General features: G+C 54.2%; 1 protein-coding gene across 1 annotated transcript in view; it reads left to right on the forward strand.

The window, feature by feature from the left end:
* PHGDH (phosphoglycerate dehydrogenase) overlaps window positions 1-19,314 on the forward strand; it is a 32,755-nt gene extending 13,441 nt beyond the window's left edge. The window contains exons 4-12 of the mRNA XM_027610082.2: window positions 2,011-2,065; window positions 2,161-2,259; window positions 10,336-10,468; window positions 10,939-11,087; window positions 12,504-12,656; window positions 15,791-15,923; window positions 16,888-17,018; window positions 17,875-18,112; window positions 19,009-19,314. Of these exons, the coding sequence (XP_027465883.2) occupies window positions 2,011-2,065; window positions 2,161-2,259; window positions 10,336-10,468; window positions 10,939-11,087; window positions 12,504-12,656; window positions 15,791-15,923; window positions 16,888-17,018; window positions 17,875-18,112; window positions 19,009-19,163 (1,246 nt within the window). The 3' untranslated portion in view covers window positions 19,164-19,314. The remainder of the gene's footprint in view (window positions 1-2,010; window positions 2,066-2,160; window positions 2,260-10,335; window positions 10,469-10,938; window positions 11,088-12,503; window positions 12,657-15,790; window positions 15,924-16,887; window positions 17,019-17,874; window positions 18,113-19,008) is intronic.
* The last annotated feature ends 2,854 nt before the right edge of the window (window positions 19,315-22,168 follow it).

A 22,168-nucleotide genomic window follows, 5' to 3' on the forward strand; every position in this document is an offset into this window, starting at 1 on the left:
CATGCTTGTGCTCTCTCACTCTCTCTGACAAATAAATAAATAAAATCTTTTAAAAAAAGAATAGGTAGAGTGGAGTGGTTTCAAGGAAGCGCCCCATTTCCAACCTCTCATCCAACGACCTCACCATCAAAGATGCATCAAAATTAAGAACTAAGCACTCTAGTAAGGAAGCATGGCCAGTCTCTCATACCTTCTTGTGTGTCTGCTCAGACTGCTTTTCCAGCAGGGCAGTGAGGGCAGAGTGGGCGCTGTGGACAGGAGGTTGGGAGCATTGAGCAATGTGGGTGGAGAGAGGGGGCCTGGACGGGCCTCACACTGGGGGACTTTGAACAGACGGCAGGAGCTCCTGAGGTGCAGGGGAAGAACAGTGACACAGAAAGAAAGAGAGGAGAATGCGACCTGCAGAGCTTTCATCTCGCCCACTTTACCTTCTCTTTTTGTAAGTCAGGATGGCTACCGTTTGGTTCTCGGGAAGCCCCTTCCCCACATCCTGGTCCTCCCCAGACTGGCCCGGTGAGGACCCCAATGTGCTAAAGGCTGGAGAGGATCCGTGAGTAGCTGGTAGAGCAGCTGGCGGGGGCTGGGATGTCCAGGGCCGCATGCCCTCTCTTGGATGGCGCTGTGGGGCCAGGAGGGCGGAGAGCAGGACGTGAGCCAGACCTGGGAGGAGGCAGGTGGGCTCTGTCTCACTTGGTCGGAGGCATAGGAGCAGGCTAGCTTTGCTGAGAAGGGAGCCCTTCCTCAAGGCAAGTCATTGTCCTTGGGACATTCCTGACACAAGGACCCTCTCCTGAGGCCTGACGGGCCAGAGCAGCGGGATGGAGCTTCTTGCCCATGAGGCTTGTTACTGAAGCTTTAGGAGTTTGCCCGTGAGATCGCAGGAGCACAAATCGCCCCTCAACCTGACCCTCAGATGGAAGTGTGTGCTGGCAATGTGTAGACACGAGAGAATGTTTTCTTATAAGAACTCGGTGAGGTGGAGCTACAGGAACAGTATGTTGGAGTCTCTCCCTCCTTACGCACCCACACACACACTCGCGTGCACACACACACCACTCTTTGAGTTTTGTGGCCAGCAGGAAAGACGACATTTAAATACTTAGAAGGCTGACTGTGCTGGGGATGTGCTGGGCTTTGAGTCCATTCAGCTATTTCCAGTGGGATGATGCTGTTCAAGGTGTTGAACCCCCCCGGTTGTCTCTCTCCATGCAGTTGGGGTGAGCATGACACATGCTAAAGCGTGTCCAAGCATTTCTCATGGAGTGTCTAAAATAGAGCAGGGACTCCTTAAACATTCTAAACATTGTTTCCTGTCTCCCTTCTTCACTTCCAGAGAAGCCTGGATGACCATGACCCACATGACATACTCTTAATCCTCTCACCTCTGACTCTGCCCTAACTTCCTGTGTCCCTTCCAGAAAACACGTGGAGACTCGGACCCCATGTTAACCAAGAGGAGGCGATAGGCTGGGGGGCGGGTGGTTTGGGACAGGAGGTGGTATGGACTTGGCACCCACCCACCCCAGTGTAGCCTGAGATGACTGGGGCTTAAGAAACTCTCAAGGAAGAGTAAGTTCCCAGCTGTCTGCTGATACAGTGGAAGGTATGGGTTGTGGCCTTGGATGGAAGAGGAAAATGAAAATCCTTGAACTTCTGGAGCACTTGATGTTATCCGAGCCCCTCGATACCCCATTGCATTATCCCTATGAGCCCCGGAGGATTGGCGCTTGCTTTTTACCAGCCTGGAGCCACTCAGCTGGTTGAGGTAGCTGGAGACAGAAATCAGACTCCTAGCTGGAGACAGAAATCCTGGGGCTCCCACATCAGGTCTTGCTGGCGGATTTCCCTCTGCTAAACCCCTTGACCCTCCTCGGTGTCTCTGCACCTGAGCTCCAGACCCAGCCTGAGCTTGGTTCTCTGGGGGAATTGACCGTCAGAGGGGGCAGCTGTGCAGACCTCATGTCACACGCCTTCTGCGTGGGCCCACTGAGCCCGTGTCTGTCCTTGCAGGCAGATTCCCCAGGCGACGGCTTCCATGAAGGACGGCAAATGGGAACGGAAGAAGGTGAGCGGACAGCCCTGCCTCGTCCCGCCTGGCTCGGCGCCCGGGGTCCCTGGTGCTTAATTCGGCCACTTTGCCTTTTGCTTCTTTGGTTGCAGTTCATGGGAACAGAGCTAAATGGAAAGATCCTGGGAATTCTTGGCCTGGGCAGAATTGGGAGAGAGGTGGCCACCCGGATGCAGTCCTTTGGAATGAAGGTAAGAGGTTGGTGAACCCCTTTGACGTGGGGCTCCCTGTAGCAGTTTTGGGAGAGGCAGCTTTGCTTGAGAAAAGGTAAAGGCTTTGTCCTCGGAGGGTCTGAGCCTCCTTTAGAGCCCCTGACTAAGTCAGCGGGGTAGCCATTCTGGACACCTGAATTCAAAGTCTGGGCACGCTTGGTGGAAGTCCGTCAGCTCTGGGTCCCAGCGGAGCGGCGGGGTCACGCATCCTGCTCAACTTCTCCTCCCCTGCCACAGGGGCTCTTTGATTGGCTGTGTCTGTTGCCTGTGATAATTTAGAGAAACAGGAGCAAATTTGCAACCTTCTAGCAGAGCAAATCTCCATCCACCTTCTAGCTCTGCTCCGTAGTGTAGAAGGGACGGTGCGGTGATTGTCTAGACACTGCCGAGATGAAGTTAAAGCCTGCTGGCTAGAGCACCTTGCATATTGCTCAGAAACCCTCCCTGACCCCTGTTTCCCTCCAGGACCCGGTTTCCTCTTATTCTGGGAACTCCGTGGTTCTTCTGGTCGAGGGAGGGTTGTCATCCCCCAAGGCCGATCCAGGAGACCTTGCAGAGGGGGAGGCCGCCGAGCCACAGGAGGGGACCCGTCAGGGCGAGTGACAGGGCGGCCAGGAGTGCTCGTGGACGTCTCCTTGTTCACTCTTTGTTCGCTGTTTGCTGTTGGGGGGATGATGTGTTCAAACTGCTGCCAGGAAGGCTTTCATTAAACAGAAAGAACAGTTTTGACAGTCAGATCGTTTCTAGAAAAATTGACATAGAGCTGCGATGGCATTTTCCCTTTCTCTCCTTCTTCCTCCCTTTCTCCACGTCCCCCTGGCTTCATAGAGTTAGAAGGAACCTTAGAGTTCCCTTAATTAAGAACCCTTAATTTTATATTGATGTCTGGAGTTTGTTTTTGCTCAGGCCTCCAGCAAATGGAAGGTAGACAAGAACCCAGTGGGCATCCTGTGATACCGCATTGAACATCTTCCTCTCCTTCCTGTCCCTGTTCCCCCACCACATTTATTTACACCCGCCAGACCTCTTTCCTAAGCCTCAGCACATTTTTCTAGATCCCTGGAGAGGGGGAGGTGGCAGGATCCACGGATCATAAGAACAAACCAAAGCCTTGCCCTCCTGTGCAGGGCTGGCCAGGTGCCACACGCGGCAAGGAGCACTTTCTCTTCCTCTTTTGTGAGGGATTAAGGCTTAGCTCACAGAGAATTCTGATCCTCAAAAAGCAGGGGCCTCGGGTTAAGTATGACTCAGAGTGAAATAGCCAAACAGGTGAGCAGCGCCTCACTGATGATACAGAGACTTCAGGAAGGCTGTTCGTCCCCTTCCCCATGGCTCCCTAGGACGCCAAAGCACACCGGCCTCTGCTAGCTCAGGAGCCTTGGTAATCATGGACTTGAAACTTTGGGGCAGTGCCTTACCCAGACAGAAAGCCCCACCTCATTTCCTGAGTCATGGACATGATTGGTAAGCTTCTCTGCTCATCTGGCCCGGGCTCAGCTTCTCAGCTGCTGCCAGGCTGCTTCTGAGAGGCACGGAGGAGGGAGGTGGACCCTCCCTGAGCCCTCAGGCATGTGTTTGAGTCAGAGATGTCCAGAGCCTGCTCATGAATGTGAATCCATGCGTCCCGGCAGACCACGCACGACACGCCCACGTTCCCAGCACAGCTTTGAGGGTGTGGGTGGTTTTGCCTGTTGCAGTAGGTCGCTGCTTCCCTTGGAGGGTTCTTCTGCCCGGCTGTCTCCAGAGGGTCACTGTAGGCTGTCTCGCTTCTGGGACATGATCTTTGTAAACTGCTAAAACGTGCCTTGGAGTGGTCAACCCCCCAAACGCCCCGGGCCCTGGCCAGCTGCCCTGGTCATTTCAGAGTGGCCCAAATGGCCTTCGTTTATATTCTCGGCTCACTTTGACTAAGCTTCCTAACCTATTTCTGGGTCCAGATGAATTTTGCCTCGGGGCAGACAGATGACTGATCTGCATCATCCAAAGCTCCTTGGTTGATGTTTGAGCAGCTGGGGAGAGCAAGATTTTCTAAAGGCAAGGAGGGAAGATTCTTGAACAAATTGTAAAAGAGATGGTTTATCAGCATCCGGGCAGGAAACAATGATCAGTGTTTACTAAACACAAGTTGTTTTAAACTGGCCTTCTTCTCTCTTCGGAAACAGATATTAGACTGATCGATCAGGGACATCCTTAGGTGTCTTATACCTGGACGATTTAAAATTGTATTTTAATCATGTAAGAGGTGAATGAATCCTCACATATCTTGAAATATAGATCCTTATCTCCTTGATTACCACCCCAGTCCTGGTCTCACAGGTAACATCGGTTTGGTGTGTATCATCTCAGACTTTTTTCTATGCGTTTACATGGAATGTGTACAGTTCTTGGCCTATAGAGGGATTCTATGCCTATAGAAAAATAGAATATTATACATGGTGTTAAGATAAAAATGTATGTCTTGGAATAAATAAATTTACCATATTTGTAAACTATTGCACGGAATTCTGTTGTGTGGACAAATTGCTTTTTATTTGACCATTTCCTCAAGGATGGACATTGGAAATGCAAACTTTAGTAAGACATTGGTGAGATCTTTTAGGATGCCCTTGGGGTTAAGATGGAGACTGTGAGCTTGGTGCTAAAAGGTTTAGTAACTGGTTGAAGGATAGCTCCGTCTCAATCTGGAGGGAGATGGTACAGGATGGGGCAGGGCGCTGCCTTCTCCACCGTTTTCATTAATGGCCTGGGTGACAGGAAGCAGGGAGAGGTGGCTAACTTTTAAGAGTGTGGAATCAGATCCTAAAAGACATAGGAAGGCTAGAATGGTTGGGCATCCTAATAGGAAGTTTAGCTAGAATCCCTATCAGTGCCCTAAAATGAGCCCCAAAGCAACTAAACACATATTGGATGTAGAAGTGTTGTTAACAAGGTTTTCCAGAGCAGGAGACCTTTGGTTGGCAAAAATGCAGTGTGGTTAACAGCGGCATGGCTGATAGAAAAGGTAATGTGACTGTTGGCAGCATTAAAAGAAATACGGCTTCCAGAACCAGGAAGGTGAGATTCCTCATGCTCTGTACCAGTCAGACTCTCACATGCTCTGTGAGACTGACAGCTCTGGAGATAGAGGAGGATGGTGAGAGGCTCATGTCTGTACTTCCTAAGAAAGGGTTGAAGGCACTGGGGTCACTGAGCCCCATCGTGCCTTGGGAGGCATACCGGGAGGCCGTCAAATAGCTAACAGGCAGTCTATAGAAGAGTCATGCTGTCTAAAGAGTGGATCCAAGGAGGACCAACAGGTACAAGGCAGAGGGGACAGAACTACAGCCCGAGCTGGCCCCGGATGCAATGGAGAGAGCGAGTGTCCCACTCCTGCAGATACCTACACGAGACTGGGTGAGCACTGGGCCAGTGTGTGAGGACAAGGTGTGAACACTGGCAGGGAGGTAGAAGCAGATGGCCTTTAAAACCCTGATATCTCCCCGCACCCATTACCCGTGGGCTACGAGTTTCTTTATCTGTGAAATGGTCTTTAGCAGTGAGTTCACTGTGCGGCCATAGGAAATTGAGCAACATTATTAAGGACTGTAGTTTATTACAGTAACCTATAATTAAAGACAGAGTGTGGACCAGGAGGCATAGGGGACCCTGAGTGGTTCCAGTTGGGCAGCTCGGGCAGCGCTGCAAAGCATGTGAAGATCATCCTCATCACCCCCTTCCCTCACTGGTCCTGGGGTCTTACCCTGTGCTTTAATCTGTCACCCAGGTTGTTAATCACTAATGAGGCTGTTAACGGATGACTAGCGTCCAACCCCTTCCAGAGTATTGCGATTTAAGAGTTCACCCCTTCATGCCATAGGAGTGATTGGCAGAGACACTTTTGCACTCAGATGTTGGGGATGGACGGCCCCCCTTACCTTTCCTGTCCTTTCTTTGTCACTATCTGGTCACTCAGGGAATCGGGGATCCTAGACCTTAGCTCTGCTAGGGAGCTTAGCCACCCGGGTTCCCAACAGCATCTAGGGTGTGCGTGTTGGAGTTGGTTCGGGGAGAGCCCACTGAGGCTGCCCCTCCCAACCAGCACAGGCCTGGAAAGGGATCTTCATGTGCCACCCGAGAGCACCTGCTGACTTGCTCTGAACCACACGGCCCAGATGTGGGTTTCCAGAGAGAATTCCAGCAGTCTGGGGCCTGCTGATGGTCTGAGTCACCCGAGTCTTGGGCTCTATGGTGTTCCTTCTGCCCGAAGTTTTTCTCAATCATGTTGTTGAAGAACAGGTTGTACACTTTGGAGACACAACTCACTCACGCTCGCATGTCCCCCAGAATGTGCTAGCAGGCCCAAGCCAGCCAGGAGCTGAGCCTTGCACTCCTCTTACCAGGGTTTTCTGTGAGGAGCAGGCCAGCATCTCAACAGCTTCTTTGTGGCCAGTGTTGTGATGAATCTGATGTTAGTCCTGAGGGATGGACCTGAGGCGCCAGGTGTCACTGACTCTCTCAGGCGCAGCTCATGTTGACTGAGGTCTGCTGTGTCAGATGCTGTGTTCACAATGACCCTTGCAGGGTCACTATCCTTACCTCAGGTTTACAGATAAGGAAACTGAGGCCCAGGACGCTTATATGATAGGTTCAAGATAATAAGCCTGGTAAATGATGGAGTCCAGCTTAAAGTCCGGGTCTCCTGACCTCCAGTCTGCTACCATTTATCCTGCCTCACCACCACTGTCTTCGTTCCTGATCCGTGTTGGTTAACGGTCACTGTGCTCGACCTTTCTCGGGACAAAAGCTCCCCAGGACAGGCAGCTCCTATCTTAGTCTGGTAACTGGAATTCCTACTGCCCTAGAGTACTGATTTTTTACGTTCTTCCCAGAGCCTCAAGTTCTAGAAAGTACCTTAGGACCATGGTTTCTGTTTAAGATTTCATTGTGCAAAGGAAAGAGGGTTCTAATCCTAAGCCAAATGATGGTTAGCCTCCTTTTTGGAGACCCTTGACCGTGAAGGCCCCCTCGTTCTCCAGCATCTACTGCTAAGCCAGAGGGCCCAGGGTAGCTGTGGTTGGCCTCTCAAGTCTGCCTTCTCACACCAGCTAGGAGGTGGCCCTGGAGTACCGCTGGAAAAGCTACAGTTCCCCTGCTGCCCAGCATCAGGAATCTGTCCTGAGGCTGGGATTCAGGTGGGGAACCCCTTCGTGGGTCTCCCTGAGGCTCCTCTGTAGGAATAGTCTTCGGACGGTACGTACCTGGATTTGCTCCAACTTCTGTTCATCGGGACTTCTGATCCTTTCGGGGACATGTCAGGACCCTACTCAGGCACTGGTCTCCTGGGCCCAGTGTTACTGTTTCTACTCCCCGTGACATGGTCTCCTGGTGTAAGAATCCCAACTCCTAGCTGAGTTCAGCTCCCATCTGCCCTGGGTATCTCCAGTGAAAAATGAAAACAGTTTTCTCAGCCAAATTCTTCCCTGCAGCTGTCTGCAGGTGAACAAGAGAAAGCAAGCCGAGTCAGATCCTGTTGACCGCTGTGGGGGATGCACGTCTCCTCCTGCCCCATCTGCTCCCCATTAGCTGCAGACACCCGACACAGGGCCACTGGGCCCGGCTCAGCCCTCGGGACCCTTCCTCCCCATAGCTTCATGCTGTTTCTTGGCTCTTGAGAGCCCGGAAGCCCCAGAGTATTGTGGACTGGCCTCCACTGGGCTCGGCTTTGTGACCTCTGCTGGTGTTCCGCTGCGCTCCCCGCTCGCATGAACAAAGTACATCTGGATTAGAGATGAACGGGGCCACTGTTCGCGGCGGCCTCCGAGTAGCCGGCGGACAAAGAGGACTTGGAAGAGTACGGGCAGGGATCCTGGGGCCCTCTCTCCTCCCCTGGACACTTCATTGTCCCTGCCAAAACGAGTAGGTTACAGCCGAGGGGAATGGCCGTTGGGACTGTGGTGGTCATGAGCTTGTGATCCTACGGCCTTTCCCCCTAAACCTCTACCTTGCCTTTTCCCTGTTCCTCAGGCTGATGATGAAAAGTGTGATCTGAAAGCTCTACCTCATTCATAACCATATCCGTTTCTTCTCTGGAAGGGCTGAATTTTACATAGAAATCCTCTTAAGATGCCATTATTTTCTAAGGTGACTTTTCTCTTCCCCCGCAAAGAAACTCAGGGTGAGCAGGGGAAATGTTGCAAAGCATAGGAAGGCCTAAAGGAGGAAAAAATGAATTCCACCACACAGAGATGACCACGCTTAGAGTATCACATTTTCTGTTGTGTTTGTTGTTGTTCAATCCCCGGCCACCTCTGAGCATTCTAGGGTTCACCTATAACTTTTCAGGGTTAAGGGAACTGTCCTTTCAAGGAATTATTGAATTGTTGAGTGTTGGAGCAGGGGATGACTTTGAAATCATCCAGCCAGCTCCTTTACTTCAGACTGAGGACCCAGGTCCGGGCCTCCTCGTTCAGCGTCCGTACCTTGGCACCTGCAGGTCTGTCCAGATCAGCTGGCTTTCCTGCCTTCTTGAGGACATTGATGCCTTTGAGTTGGGTACGGCCCCTACACGTCTTTCCCTCCAGTCAGTGCTGCTGACATGGACCAAGCTGATGGAGAGAGCCCTGGGCAGACCTCCTGGGTAGACCACAGAAAGTGGATAAAGTCTTTGCAGTGACCAGAGGTAGATGCTTCCTGGCTGGTTATGGATTATTCCCAGCTGCTGGTACGGGCTTGGTAATCTCTAATGCCTTGCCCTTTGCCGAGGAGATGTGTGACTGGCACCCAAGACTGTTTCCATCTACTCCGCTCCTGCTTTGTCAGGTGGGGCTGGGAGCGTCCTGACCTCACCCCACATTAGAAGGATGGGCACTTGGGGTGCAGGTTCTCGAATCCAAACACTGCTTCTTGTCTCCACTCGACCATCTGCCAGCTGTGTGACCTTGGCTAAATCTTTTTACCTCTCTGCCTTAGTTTCCTCATCTGTAAAACGGGTCAATCCTAGTGCCTAATCCATCGGGTCTGAGTTGAAAGCCCTTGACACACAGTAAACGCTAAAGGAATGTTTGCCATTATTAGCTATGACAACGCGTCCTTTCTTCTTTCTTCTGAGCTTTGTCTTCTCTGACTTTTCTTCTTGCCCTCACCAGTATCTGATGACCTTTGGCAAGTTTCATGAGGCTGATGTAGTTTGTACCCCCAGAGTTCCCTGCCTGCCTCCCTATCTCCCTCCCTCCTCGGCAGCCTCGGAGAGGTCCCTCTGATTTGGGGACCCTCTCCTCCCCCGCCAGCCCAGAAGAAGGTCCTTTCTGGGTCCTTCCCCATCCATGGTGCCTTTATGCCTCACTTTTCCCTCCTCTTGATATGCTCGCTCCCCATCCCCGTCAGACCTGCCTTATTGAAAGGATCTGTGTGGTTAGTCACCAAGTTAGGCCTTCCAAAACTAGACGCATTTGAAGTCTTATTAAAAGGAATTTCAGGAGGGGACCAGACTCTGCCCGCTGATGCCTCAGCCACCCCCCTCCCCAGCGACCGTTCTTGGTCTCCTTGCTAACCCTGCTCTGCACCCCTGCCCTCACCTGTTTCTTTCTCACTCTGTGGAAGTAGTCAGGGCCCCTGCCTGTTTTCTGGACTTGAGGGTCCTCGGCTGCGGCCAACCTGTCCTCCCTTCCCTCGTTGTACCCTATGAGCACGTCACTGCTCCCCACACGGCTGTCCTGCTTCTCCTGGGCTGCCTGCTCGCTAAGGGTTTCTGAGCTCCACCTTATCCAGCCGCACACATGCGCACACGCATGCAAACACTCACACATGCTGCTCTTGCGTCTGTTCGTGGTTAAGAGCTTGGAGGTAAACCTCCCTTCGCACTTGGGCCTGCCCCTCCTAATGTGTGAGCCTCACTTTCTTCATCTCTAAAGTAGAAGAGTAGCAACCCTTATTGTGGGAGGTCAGCTGCCTTTGGAAAGGCTTAGCAGTACCGCTTGGTAAGTGTTCAATAAATGGCCACCGTTATTAATAATACCAGTACTAATAAGGGACAGTGACATTCACTTGTGTCTTTGTCTCTTTCTTGCTTCTGACCAGACTGTAGGGTACGACCCCATCATTGCGCCAGAGGTCTCGGCCTCCTTTGGTGTCCAGCAGCTGCCCCTGGAGGAGATCTGGCCTCTCTGTGACTTTATCACTGTGCACACACCTCTCCTGCCCTCTACCACAGGTAGGTGTATCCCTGCTTGTGGGTCGGCCACAGAAGCCACAGACCAGATAAGGGTGGGCTCTGGGCCTTCCGCACATGCTGGGGACTAGTTCCCTTGAGCACAGGGTGATGGTTGGCTGGCTGGCCCTGCCCCACAGGGAGGAGGGATGAGCTAGCTGGAAATGCGTGGGGTGAGCTGGCCCGATGTGCACGACCAGTGACCCCATGGTTTTTTCCTGGGGCCGCTGCTTTCCTTTCTGGTTCTGGGACCTATTCAAAGCACTAATAGCTCAGGGGCTTCTAGGATGTTTCTAAACTGTGTTTGGTCTAAATCCAGAACAGGGACTCTTGCCCCAGAGCCGGTGAGAAGGGAGAGGTGAGGCCAGAGAGGCCATGGGCCTGTGGGGAAGGAGCTGGGGTGAGGCGGGGAGGGCCTCTGGTGCTGGGGTCCCAGGCACCCGTGCTGCAGGAGAGCTCTTCCCTCCTTCCAGGCCTGCTGAATGACAGCACCTTTGCCCAGTGCAAGAAGGGGGTGCGTGTGGTGAACTGCGCTCGGGGCGGGATTGTGGACGAGGGGGCCCTGCTCCGGGCCCTGCAGTCCGGTCAGTGCGCGGGTGCCGCGCTGGACGTCTTTACAGAGGTGAGTGCCTGGGGGAGGAGGGGAGCGCTGGGCAGAGGGGCCTGAGACCGAGAAAGCCCAGTGTGCACAAAGGCCTCTGGCTTAAGGGCTCTAGCATCCCTGGCAAACAGGAGAAATTCTGTTGCCAAAAGTAACGCCACTGTGGTTTCGGGAGCCCTTGCCGGGCCGTACTGTGGAGGCAGCCATGTTGTCTTTCGCAAAACCCAGATTTCAAACAGGACCCAGTTCCTGATCTCAGGCTCCCTGGCCTGCTGTCATGTGGATAACTCCAGGGAGGACAGCGCAGCAAACCCATTCTGAGGTTGAGGATTTGGGGCAGGATTTAATGTACTGATACAGGTCTCTGCTGAAATGAATCCCGTTGCCAAGAAGACACTTCACGCAGTGTCTGTTGGCTTTCCCTGCCTGCCTTTCTTCTGGGGAGGAAAGGCAGCCTGAGGACAACGGCTAGAAGTGTTCCCCTGTGTCCTGTGTGGGCTGTTCTCCCTGCCTCTCTGTTGGAGCCAGAGACTCTGTCTTTGCTCACCCGTCCCCCCACCTGCTCTTACACCAGATGGAATGATGGACAGCGCATTTCCACTCGAATCCTTTCGGCCCCTCTTAAAAGTCCTGCCACCAGCATCACAGATCCAAGGGAGAGAGCAGGGATTTTGGCTCAGGCCGTGGGGGGTTGCTGGTGACCTGCAGTGGGGCCTTGGCAAGTCCCCAGCCCTCTCTGAGCCCTGTCGCCCTCACTGTGTATGCCCTGCCCAGAGCACACAGCGCATGGGGTTGGTACTCCTGGTCCTCTTTCTCACATAGATGGTATGCTTCCTGAAGGCAGATGGCCGCCTGGCCCTCACTGTACTGCCATTCCCCAGCTCAGCGCCTTCCCAAGGGCAGTACCTTGTGCTCAGCAAGCAGAAGGGGTGGAAAGGACATTGGAGGGTGGGCAGAGGTGCTCAGGTGGCCCACCCTTCATGCTGAGAGCCAGGTTGGGACAGCTGTGCAGAGGGCCTGCAAAGAGTCTGACACCGTGCAGAGCCAACCCGTAAGTGCTGGAAGGATTCAGGGGCAAGGCAGAGCTCGAGGGAAAAACCCGTAACAGAAACAGTAGTTTCCACTGGCTGAGAACCTCCTGTGTTACTGGTGCGCAATCTGCACAAGGTATTATGAGGTGGGTAGTATTAACCCATTTTATAGATGAGGAAGTCGAGGCTCAGAGAGGAGCAGATTTACCCAAAGGCAGGGGGAGCCGAGAGGCAAATCCCATCCATAGCTCTGTCTACTCTGCTGTGAAGAGACACTGACAAGGAAGCCCGTTGTCGAAACCCGTGACGTCCCTGGCAAAACCAAAGTAGAAGGCGTCCTCACCCCTGCCCTCCTCTCTTCCAACTTCCCTGGGCAGCCAACCGAGAGGTGTCTCTTTCTGGGCAGGAGCCACCACGGGACCGAGCCTTGGTGGACCACGAGAGCGTCATCAGCTGCCCCCACCTGGGCGCCAGCACCAAGGAGGCCCAGAGCCGCTGCGGGGAGGAGATCGCCATCCAGTTTGTGGACATGGTGAAGGGGAAATCTCTAGCGGGCGTGGTAAGTATGGCCAAGTGGGGCTGGGGCCCGGAGGGCAGAGGGCGGAGCAGGGCGGGGGAGGGTGTTTGGTTTTGGGGGATGGTGACAGTTCCGGGGAGCAGTGGTGTGCTGACCAGATTCAGCTCTGGGAGCAGGAGATAAGGACTCCCCTGGAGCCAGCCCTCCGGGTGGGGCAACAGTAACCACCCCGTCCCTAGCTTTGCTAGCTGCGGCTGGCAGCAGGGAGGCGGCTCGGCCCTGCGACAGTGTAGCCTTGCTGCAGAGATTGTGGCTCTTTCCAGGCTCCAGAGAAAGGCTCTTTTGTTCTCCACATGCCTTGGGAGTGAAGGAGTGTGGCTTGGGCGATGCTGGATGCCATGGGGAGTGGCAGCTGGGGGACTGGTCTGTGGAGAAGGCTGTCAGGGCCCTCTCTCACCTCCTGGACCTGAGCGCTCCTTTTACTGTGTCCATCTTAGACCCCTGGGCAGGGTGAATCCCACCCCCAGAATGAACCCTCCAGGCCCCCTTTCTGTCCTCAAATCATGGCCTAATGTCCCTGCGTCTTGTCGTAGCTCACACTGGGCCCTTCCTGGCATGTTTCTTCCCCAAGCTTAACCTGACTTACACTTCCAGTTCTACCTCCTTGATTTAATCTTCGGATGTTCCTTAAGCTCCAGAAGGTACCCGATGCTGTCATAGCCCTTTGGGGGACACAGAGATGAATAAGGAAAGCATAACTCTCCTTCAGGGGGCTTGCAACCCCTTCACAAAGACTTGCTTGGCCTCTCCAGCCCAGTGTCAACTGTTTTGCAATGAACCACATTCTCTCTTGTTACTAAGATTTCCTGAGCTTGTATCTTTAAATTTCGAATTCTCTGAGGACAAAAAAGCCAGGATGTAAGCTTCTCTGCAGCTCACGTGGCTCTACTCTAGGAGAGAGGCAGCAAACGAGGCAGGGGCAGGGCCGGGGCTGGGGCCGGTCCCTGACCTTCCTGTCTGACCCTCTGCTGGGGATTTTCATTGCTGAGGACAGAACCACAGCAGGAGAGACACAGGGTGCTTTGTTCGGCCTGCCAGCCCTGGTTTGATAGCCCAGCTCTCCGGGCCACCCTACCTTCTACACCCTGAGAGACGAAGGGAGCAGCTTCTCCCCTGAAGGACCCCTCAGGGCCAGCCTGGTGGCAGCCACAGGATGGTGGCTGACGACAATGACAATGCTTGGCCTCTCCATCTGTGTGTCTCTCCCCTCTCTGTTCTGCGTCTCTTGGCTCCGCAGAGTGGGGGACACTTTCTCAGTCCCTTTGCACCTCTGGCTTCTGAGCAGCTCTCCCCAGGTGACGCGCTGGGACTGAGGCTCAGGCTTGGGCTGTGGCCAGTGCCAGCCAGTCAGGGCTGGGCCTTTCCCTCCATGACCCTGTGCTGGGCGCGCCTCCGCCCTCACTGTTGCAGCCCTCGGGAGTTACCGTGGCATCACTAGGTAGTGGTGGCATTCCAGGCCTCTTCGTGAAGGGGACTCCTTCCCACCAGCCCCATCAGGTGGAACCAGACTGTTCCCGTCTTCTAGCAGAGGTAAAATCTCTTGGTCAAAGTCGTTACACTTGGGCAAATTTCATTCTCCACCCAAAGTGGCTGGTTGTCCTGCTGTAGGCTTTTGGAAAGAAAGACATTTGTGTCACATGGGAAATCTCTCCCTAATTCTTCTCTGCATCCTCTCCAGTTCAGTTTTGTCGTAGCCTTAGACACAGACGAACATTAGGATCAGGTTGGTGCTCAAAGGCGCCTGACTCTCGAAGCCCTTCCGTTGGTTCTCCTGACCGCCGTGGGCACCTCGGGGCGGGTTCCATGGGGGCTGCCTGGAGGACACTTGCCTACACCTGCTGCAGCCTCAGCCCAGCCCACTGGCGCGCGGCCCTTCATCTCTGCTCCCAGCAGCTGGCCTGCCCTCGTCCCACCTCCTGGTTCACTGCTGGTCTTTTCTGTGTCCTTCTGGAGAGGAGCAGGGGGAGCCCGCTGCGAGAGCCCTGAGCCAGGCGGCTGGCCACGCAGAAGGGTCTGCTGGAAAGCCCTGCCTCGTGGCCATTTCTGACGTCAGCAGCCTGTTTGATTCGTATCAAACCCAGTGTTTCGAATTACATCCTTCTTAGATCCTTTGGTTCTCTTTACAAACTGACTCACAGAAGTGGCCAAGACTTAATTTGAAGCCAGACTATCATGAACCACAAAATGGAATTGCAGTTTTGACTGGCAGCAAGCTGGCTTTGTTACCAAGCCCCTGGTGGGGATCCAGCCGTCCAGACCCTAGACTTACAACTTTAGAAGGACATGTGGCTTTTGTCCCCCTCGGCTGCCCACCATGCCTCCTGGTGGGCTCCCATGGGCCGTTTGAAGAGTGATAGGATCGTTAAGAGTATGTGAGTCCAGCTTTATAAACTGCTATTTGGTCAAAGTGATTAATGACAGTGTAAACACTCACTTTCTTTTCTTAGTTGAGGTATAAAGTAAAAAGGAAGGCATCTTGGGGCGCCTGGGTGGCTCAGTCGGTTAAGCATCTGCTTTCAGCTCAGGTCATGATCCCAGGGTCCTGGGATCGAGCCCCACATCGGGCTCCCTGCTCAGCGGGGAGCCTGCTTCTCCCTCTCCCTCTGCTTGCCCCTCCCCCTGCTTGTGCTCTCTTGCTCTTTCTGTCAAATAAATAAATAAAAAATCTTAAAAAAAAAAGCTTTATAAAAAAAAAAAGGAAGGCATCTTGGAGAGACCTACCATAGGTCCCAGAGATCCGTGACTCAACATCCATCTTACATCAGAGACCCACCTTCCTATTGTGCTGTCCAGACCTTTCCCCAGCACAGGAAAACCCAGTCTCCCGTGGAGGGGGTGAGGCAGGCACAGTTCAGTAGGTGGGAGAAATGCCTTTTCCCCCCTTCTGGCAATTTGGAATGGTCTTAGCCTTTTGTGCTCTTCTCTGGCTCTTACAGCTCTCCCAAGCTAAAGGCATAAGTCATTGTCTTGTTGGTGACTGATGGAAGTTGTCTCCACGCTCCCCACCCCCGGGCACTCAAACAAGGATGGCCCTGTGCCTTCTGCTCTCTAAGTGGAGCTGTGTTTAGGAGCCCCGCCTCTTCCTGACCTTGGCTCTGCTCCCCCTTTCTGTGCAGGTGAATGCCCAGGCCCTTACGAGTGCCTTCTCTCCGCATACCAAGCCTTGGATTGGTCTGGCAGAAGCTCTGGGGACCCTGATGCGAGCCTGGGCTGGATCCCCCAAAGGGACCATCCAGGTGGTAACACAAGGTGAGCTGGGGACACTGCAGAGGGAGGGGAAGAGGGTTGTGTCAGCAGCAGGTCACAGACAGTGAGGGGCTGGGAAATGACTTGACCCTGGTCCTTGGGACTCCATGTCCCACGTTCTGTCTGCATGGAGTTCACTTGCTACCCAGTGGGAACAGAAGGGAGAGGTACGGAAAATCACTGGGAAAGATATGATTTTCACAAATCACGTTTATATAGTATTTTTAAGATGTACATGTTCTGGGCACAAGAGAAACCTCCACGAGAGACAGAGTTTCATGGGAGAGGCAGCAGGTGGGTGGAGGGAGTCCCACATTAAGCGACGGGACCTTTGATTCTGGGTCTGACCCTGTCGCTTACCTCTACTGAGTGACTTCCCTTTCTCTGAGCTTTGGGTTCTTCACGTGTAAAGTGAGAGTCGGGGTGCTGTGCTAGACCAGTGGGCGGGACAGTCTGTGCTCTGTGACATAGTGAGGTGGGTCCTCGGGCAAGCTGGTGGTCCTCGGGAGCCTCTGCTCAGCTGGAGAGCGGGAATGAAGACAGCGCCTGAGTTGTCTGTCCTCAGGGACTGGGCAGGCTCCAGCCACTTTTGCAGTGGCTCCAGCCTGTGCAGATGTAGTTGAGAGACTGGGGAAGGCTCTAGTTCCCTAAACCGTGTGGAGGCTTGTCCTCCCTCTGGCCCGTTGGGCATCTGCTCATTTGGGGGGAGCTTGGGGGCGGTGAGACCCTAAGCATTGCCCGTAATAAGCCAGGTCAGAGCTGGGGGGATGCCCAGAGGAAACAAGGCAGGGAACCGGGCAGTCACTGGCTCTCTGCCTTCCAGAGGAAGCGGAACTGCCCCGAGCCGGTTGGGGTTGCCACCCCCAGGGCAGTGAGGAGTCTGTGACCCGAAGCTAGGTGTCCGTGACCTGCTGGCTCCTGTGTAGCTCCGCAAACAGCGACCTTATGGTAGTTTCTCTGTCCCCAGGAACATCCCTGAAGAATGCTGGCAACTGCCTAAGCCCCGCAGTCATTGTCGGCCTCCTGAAGGACACTTCCCATCAGGCGGATGTGAACTTGGTGAACGCCAAGCTGCTGGTGCAAGAGGCCGGCCTCAATGTGTGTGTCTCCCTGCCCCCCTTGCCTTTCCTGTCAGCACAGTCCTTCTGCCCTTGCCTTTTCAGAGCAGGCTCCCAGCCCTGCTCATGGGGTGGGGGCCCTGGGTGCAGATCCTGCTGCTGACACTGCCCACCCGTGACAAGCAGCCCGAATTTCTCCATCTGCCAAGCGGAAATAGCGCCTTCCTCTGAGCATTGCTATGTGTGAATTACATGCCCGTGCAAGTGCTTTGTGTGCAAGTGCGCTGTGCACGTGCCGCAGCGGCACCTGCACTCTGCCGCTGGGGAGCAGAAGGAGCCAGGCTGTCTTGGGCCGGAGGCGGGGAGGCGGCCCAGCACGCACGGCTTCGGACTCCATCCAGGGCTCCGTTTACCACAGCGCCCAGGTTCTTGATCAGCTCGCCTTCCTCTTACCCTCTGCTGCCCTCACGCCGACCCTTTGGTGTCTCCCCCTCTGGCTCCCGTTGTAGATCCCAGGCTGCGTCTCTCAGCCAGTGCGAGCTGCCAGGAGCGATGGGCCACCGAGCTCCCCCGTCTCCCCTCCTCCCTCGCCCCTCCACTAGGCCACTGACTGCATTCAGGAAGCAGTGAGCAGGAGGGGGCCAGGCTGGGTCGACCTCAGGGGCAGGCCAGCCCCCCTTCTTCCTCCTTCCCGGCTCCCAGCCTCCACCTGTCCCTTGAGGGAGGCCATGGACTGTCCCAGGAAGCTAAGGCTCAGGGGCACTAGGCTTGGCCCATTTGCCCTCTTCTCTGGCCCTAAATTGCTGAGTGTGTTGACCCGGCTGTAGCCCTACAAACTGGCTGTTAGTTGGACACAGAAGGTGGCATAACTCTGCCTCCTTACCTTCTCCCTGCAGGTAACCACCTCCCACAACCCTGCTGTGCCAGGGGAGCAGGGCTATGGGGAAGGCCTCTTGACCGTGGCCCTGACAGGTACCCCCTACCAGGCTGTGGGCTTGGTCCAGGGCACCACGCCTGTGCTGCAGGCACTCAACGGAGCCGTCTTCCGACCAGAAGTGCCTCTCCGCAGGGGCCTGCCCCTGCTCCTGTTCCGGGCTCAGCCGTCTAATCCTGTGATGCTACCCACCATGATCGGTGAGGAGGGGTCTTGTGGGGCTTGCCTGTGTCCTTGAAGGAGGGGTGAGAGTGTGTGTGTGTGTGTGTGTGTGTGTGTGTGTGTGTGTGTGTGGGAGGGGAGGGGGTCTCTCCTGGGATTGGGCTCCATGGACCTTTGCCTTCTTTAGCCCCGCTCCATCCCTCGGGGCATTTCTGGATCTGCAGCATACAGAGGGTCTGTCATGCCAGTTTCCAGAACATTTGGGGAGGGGTACAGAGTTCAGAGGGAAAGTGGCTTATCGCAGGTGGCAGAGCCCCTGTTAACTGGCCTGCTCACCATCATGAAGCACACAGTGTGGACCTGCCCGTCGGGCTGTGTCCCAGGAACTCCAAGCCTTTGCGTGCATGTTTCCTTCTTCCGACCGCAGGCCCTGGGGGCCAGCCTGACTGCCACAAAGCACGTCAGGGCGTCTGCTCCAGCAGTCGTGGACATCTGGGACCTGCCCCAGGACCCTGGCTTCGGGCCCCTGGGAGTTTTGGAGCACTTCCAAGTTTGGCAGAATGTGTCCAGACCTCAAAAGGCCTAATTTCACCATCCTTGCCAGCTGACCAGAGGAACTTTCCCCTGCTTTTCTCCTTTGCTCTTGGTCTGGATGAAACTGATGACCAGCGAGTCAGGAGATTGCTCTAAGAAATTTGTGGCTGGATCATTCCTTTCCCACTTGGCCTGACGGTCAGGGTGTTCCTACAGAGTCTCTGAATAGTGAGGGAAGCTGGGCAGGTGCCCTGTTCCATCTCTTCACTCGCTGATTCTGAGACCATCACCCCCCATTGCAACTTTGATCACAGGGGTCAAAGTCTTCCGACCCCGCTCCCAGCTTCTTGCTTCTTCCCCGTGCCCTGTGCCAACCAGCGGTTTTCCTATCTACTTCCAGGCCTCCTGGCAGAGGCAGGCGTGCAGCTGCTGTCCTACCAGACCTCGGTGGTGTCAGATGGGGAGACCTGGCACGTCATGGGCATCTCTTCCCTGCTGCCCAGCCTGGAAACATGGAAGCAGCATGTGACTGAGGCTTTCCAGTTCCACTTCTAAGCTTGGGCGGGGTCGGGGGAGCTTTTCTGAAGAATCCTGCCCACTGTGATCAACAGAGGAGATCCACATTCCTTAGGCTGACGCTGCTTACTCTGCAGACCTTGGCTGACCCCGTAGTGCCGTGATAACCACCCAATAAAGAGCCTACCCCAAATGTCCTTGCGTTTTTCTGTTATTACCCTGAGGAGCCACCAGAGAGCAGCTGCGGGCCATCGTGCCGCTGCTGCAGGAGGGTAGAGGGTGTGGAGGGAGATGGGGATGGGCAAAGAGCATGCCTGAGTGTGTGCTCAGAAGAGGGATTCCTCTCTTGTCTGTCTCAGATTGTTCAGAGGCATTTTTACAGGAACACGACTCAGTATTCAGATTCCTGTGTTGTTTCAGATCCCTTCCATCTGGGAATATACATGCGCATTAATAAATACATCAGCAAAGATGCACCGCACTTCATGCCAGGCACCAGGCTGAGTGATTTGCCCAAGAGGAGGGTTAAAACTCAGACTGTTCCCAAAGAAGCTCTCCATTCGGTGGGAGGGACAGCACATAGGCCCCTGGGTGTGGTGGGATGTGTATGAATTCTGTTGAGTCCAGAGGAGTGATTTGAGCGGAGGATGGTGTCTGAGATGTTTGGAAGTTTCATAAGGGAGAGAAAGTACGTTAAGCTATAAAGCATGAGAATATTTGCCTATTTCACAAAGCCAGCTCGGTATGGGTTGGACAGAATATTACTTGACTTTTTTTTTTTTTTAAAGATGATTTTCCTGAAACATGACAGAATGGCACTCACTGACCCTAAGGGTTTCACCTTTTGAGAGTTCTCCCCCTATTAGTAGGGGATGATCCATCCCTACCTTGGGCAGAATAGCATCTGCTTTGAGACTCCTGACTGGACCGAGAAGGCTGGACCAGGGCAGCTGATGGGCACTGGCGGGTGCTAACCCACCACTCTGGCCTCTTTGTGCTGTGGTTGAGCAAAAGGTCCGTGAGAACCACCAGGAATCAGCGGCTGCAGCGTGTTGGCGGTGCTCTCGGAGAACAGGTGTGTTCTGGCCTGGCTATAGCAGACCTGGAAGGGGGAGGCCTTTCAAGGAATGTTTAATTCTCCTAAACCTTTGTTTCCTCATCAGTAAGAGGGATGGGGTGCCTCAGAGCTCTGGTGATGATTGAAGGGATTAAAATGTGGTTTATAGGAAGTGCCTAAGGCACTTGGTGAACATGCATATCTTCATCCCTTTGAAAGTGGACAGCAGGTCTCCCTCAGTCTCTCACTGAACCCCTTGCACTAAGGAGGCCATCCCTTGAGGCCGCTGATCCTGGAAAAACAGGCTGAGACTGATGGAGTTAAAAATTCTGTTAAAATTTGAGCTCCATATTCAGTCTCTCAGCCTCTTTCTCCAAAATTCCCTGGACACACCATACTCGATGCTCATGGTCAGAACAAGTTCTGGGAGCTCAAGTTACTTGAGCATCTCCAAATAGCTTCCTAGCCTTGGGTGGCCTAGGAAGGCCTGGGACAGTTTCCTTGCATCCCCCTGTCCCGCGGCTGTCCACATAACCCCCAGATCAGAAAGGGCAAGATTCTTACAATCCAGCTGGGGCCCCACAGACACTGTTCTTTCCTCAGTGTTGCTCTGCGGGTTGTGGCATCTTGGCCACACTTCACTTTAGAGTGGAATGTCCTGTGGACCAGTGTACCTCGGCTGGGAAGCAGAGCTGTGCTGGCAGCTCAGTGATGGAAACAGTGGGCTGGCCATTCTTCACGTCCAGTTTAATATGACATGTGATGCACTCTGGCTCAAGACGAGTATAACGTGGCTCAGTGCCCTTATCCAGTGATCACTTCATCCTCTTTCCTCCTCCAAGTCAGCCAGGGCAATTTCTTGCCTCCGCAGGGAAATTTTTTTTTTCTTTTTAAGATTTTTATTTATTTACTTAAGAGAGAGAAAGAGCACTAGTGGACAGAGGGAGAAGCAGACTCCCCACCGAGCAGAGAGCCCAACGCGGGGCTTGATCCCAGGACCCCAGGATCATGACCTGAGCCCAAGGCAGTCCCTTAACCAACTGAAACCCCCAGGCGCCCCTGCAGGGAAATTCTTTATCTGCCAGTGTTATCTGGACAAAGAAACAAATGGCAGGAGCAGACCTGAGGGTAAGCATGGGATGGGGCAACTAGAAACCCTTCCCTCCTATGTTGTCCTTCCGTAGGGGGGAGGGCTTTGTTCAACAGCCAGCAGGAATCCATCTCAATGCAGTGCTCCCAGAGCTGCCAGAGGAAGGCCCAGGGCTCCATACCAAAGTTGGTGAAGAAGGGGACCTGAGCGGGGCCAGGGGCCTCTGTCTGTGCGGTGGAGGCAATGCCCAATGGCATCCTGAGTGCCTTGAGTTGAGCCAGGGCTGGGGGCACGGGCAGCATCCATTCAACCGGTCAGGACCCTGACATCCTCGTTGTCAAATCTTTTCATTCCCACTCCCACATCGTGTCCAAATGACTCCTGAGTGGAGGCACTGGGTGATATGGAAGTCCTGGATGCTAAGGCCGACGGAGGCAGTTTCAGCACCAAGACCCCACAGTGAACTCCGTATGGGTAGAAGGCAAGGCCCAGAGACTCTTATCTCAAGAACTCTGGTGCGTAGTGGCTTTTGCCCAGGACTACAGACGCTGCTCCGGAGATCTTAGGAAAGGCTTATGTTGTCTAGCAGGAATGCCAGCTAGACTAAGGGCTTCCAGACAGCTTGCAGAGAGGAGCAGGCAGCTAGGGCCGCCAGAGAGAGTTACACCTGGTGGAACAGGAGGAGCTCAGCACGCACCTGGAAAGAGGGCTGGGGAAGTCAGCCGATGTTGTATTAGCTGCTCAAATCGGGGTTTAGCTCGGATTTTCTGGTGAGTGTGGGGACATGAACAGCCTTGGGCAAGCAGTGAAGTGGGCTGGCTCCGCATCTCATTCCCACGTGCCCCGTGCCCCGTCCCCCGTCACCCCTAGTATCCCTCTCCCAGCCAGCCTTGTTCC

This window comes from Zalophus californianus, chromosome 4 (assembly GCF_009762305.2).
Source record: "Zalophus californianus isolate mZalCal1 chromosome 4, mZalCal1.pri.v2, whole genome shotgun sequence".
In the NCBI taxonomy this organism is placed as follows: Eukaryota; Metazoa; Chordata; class Mammalia; order Carnivora; family Otariidae; genus Zalophus; species Zalophus californianus.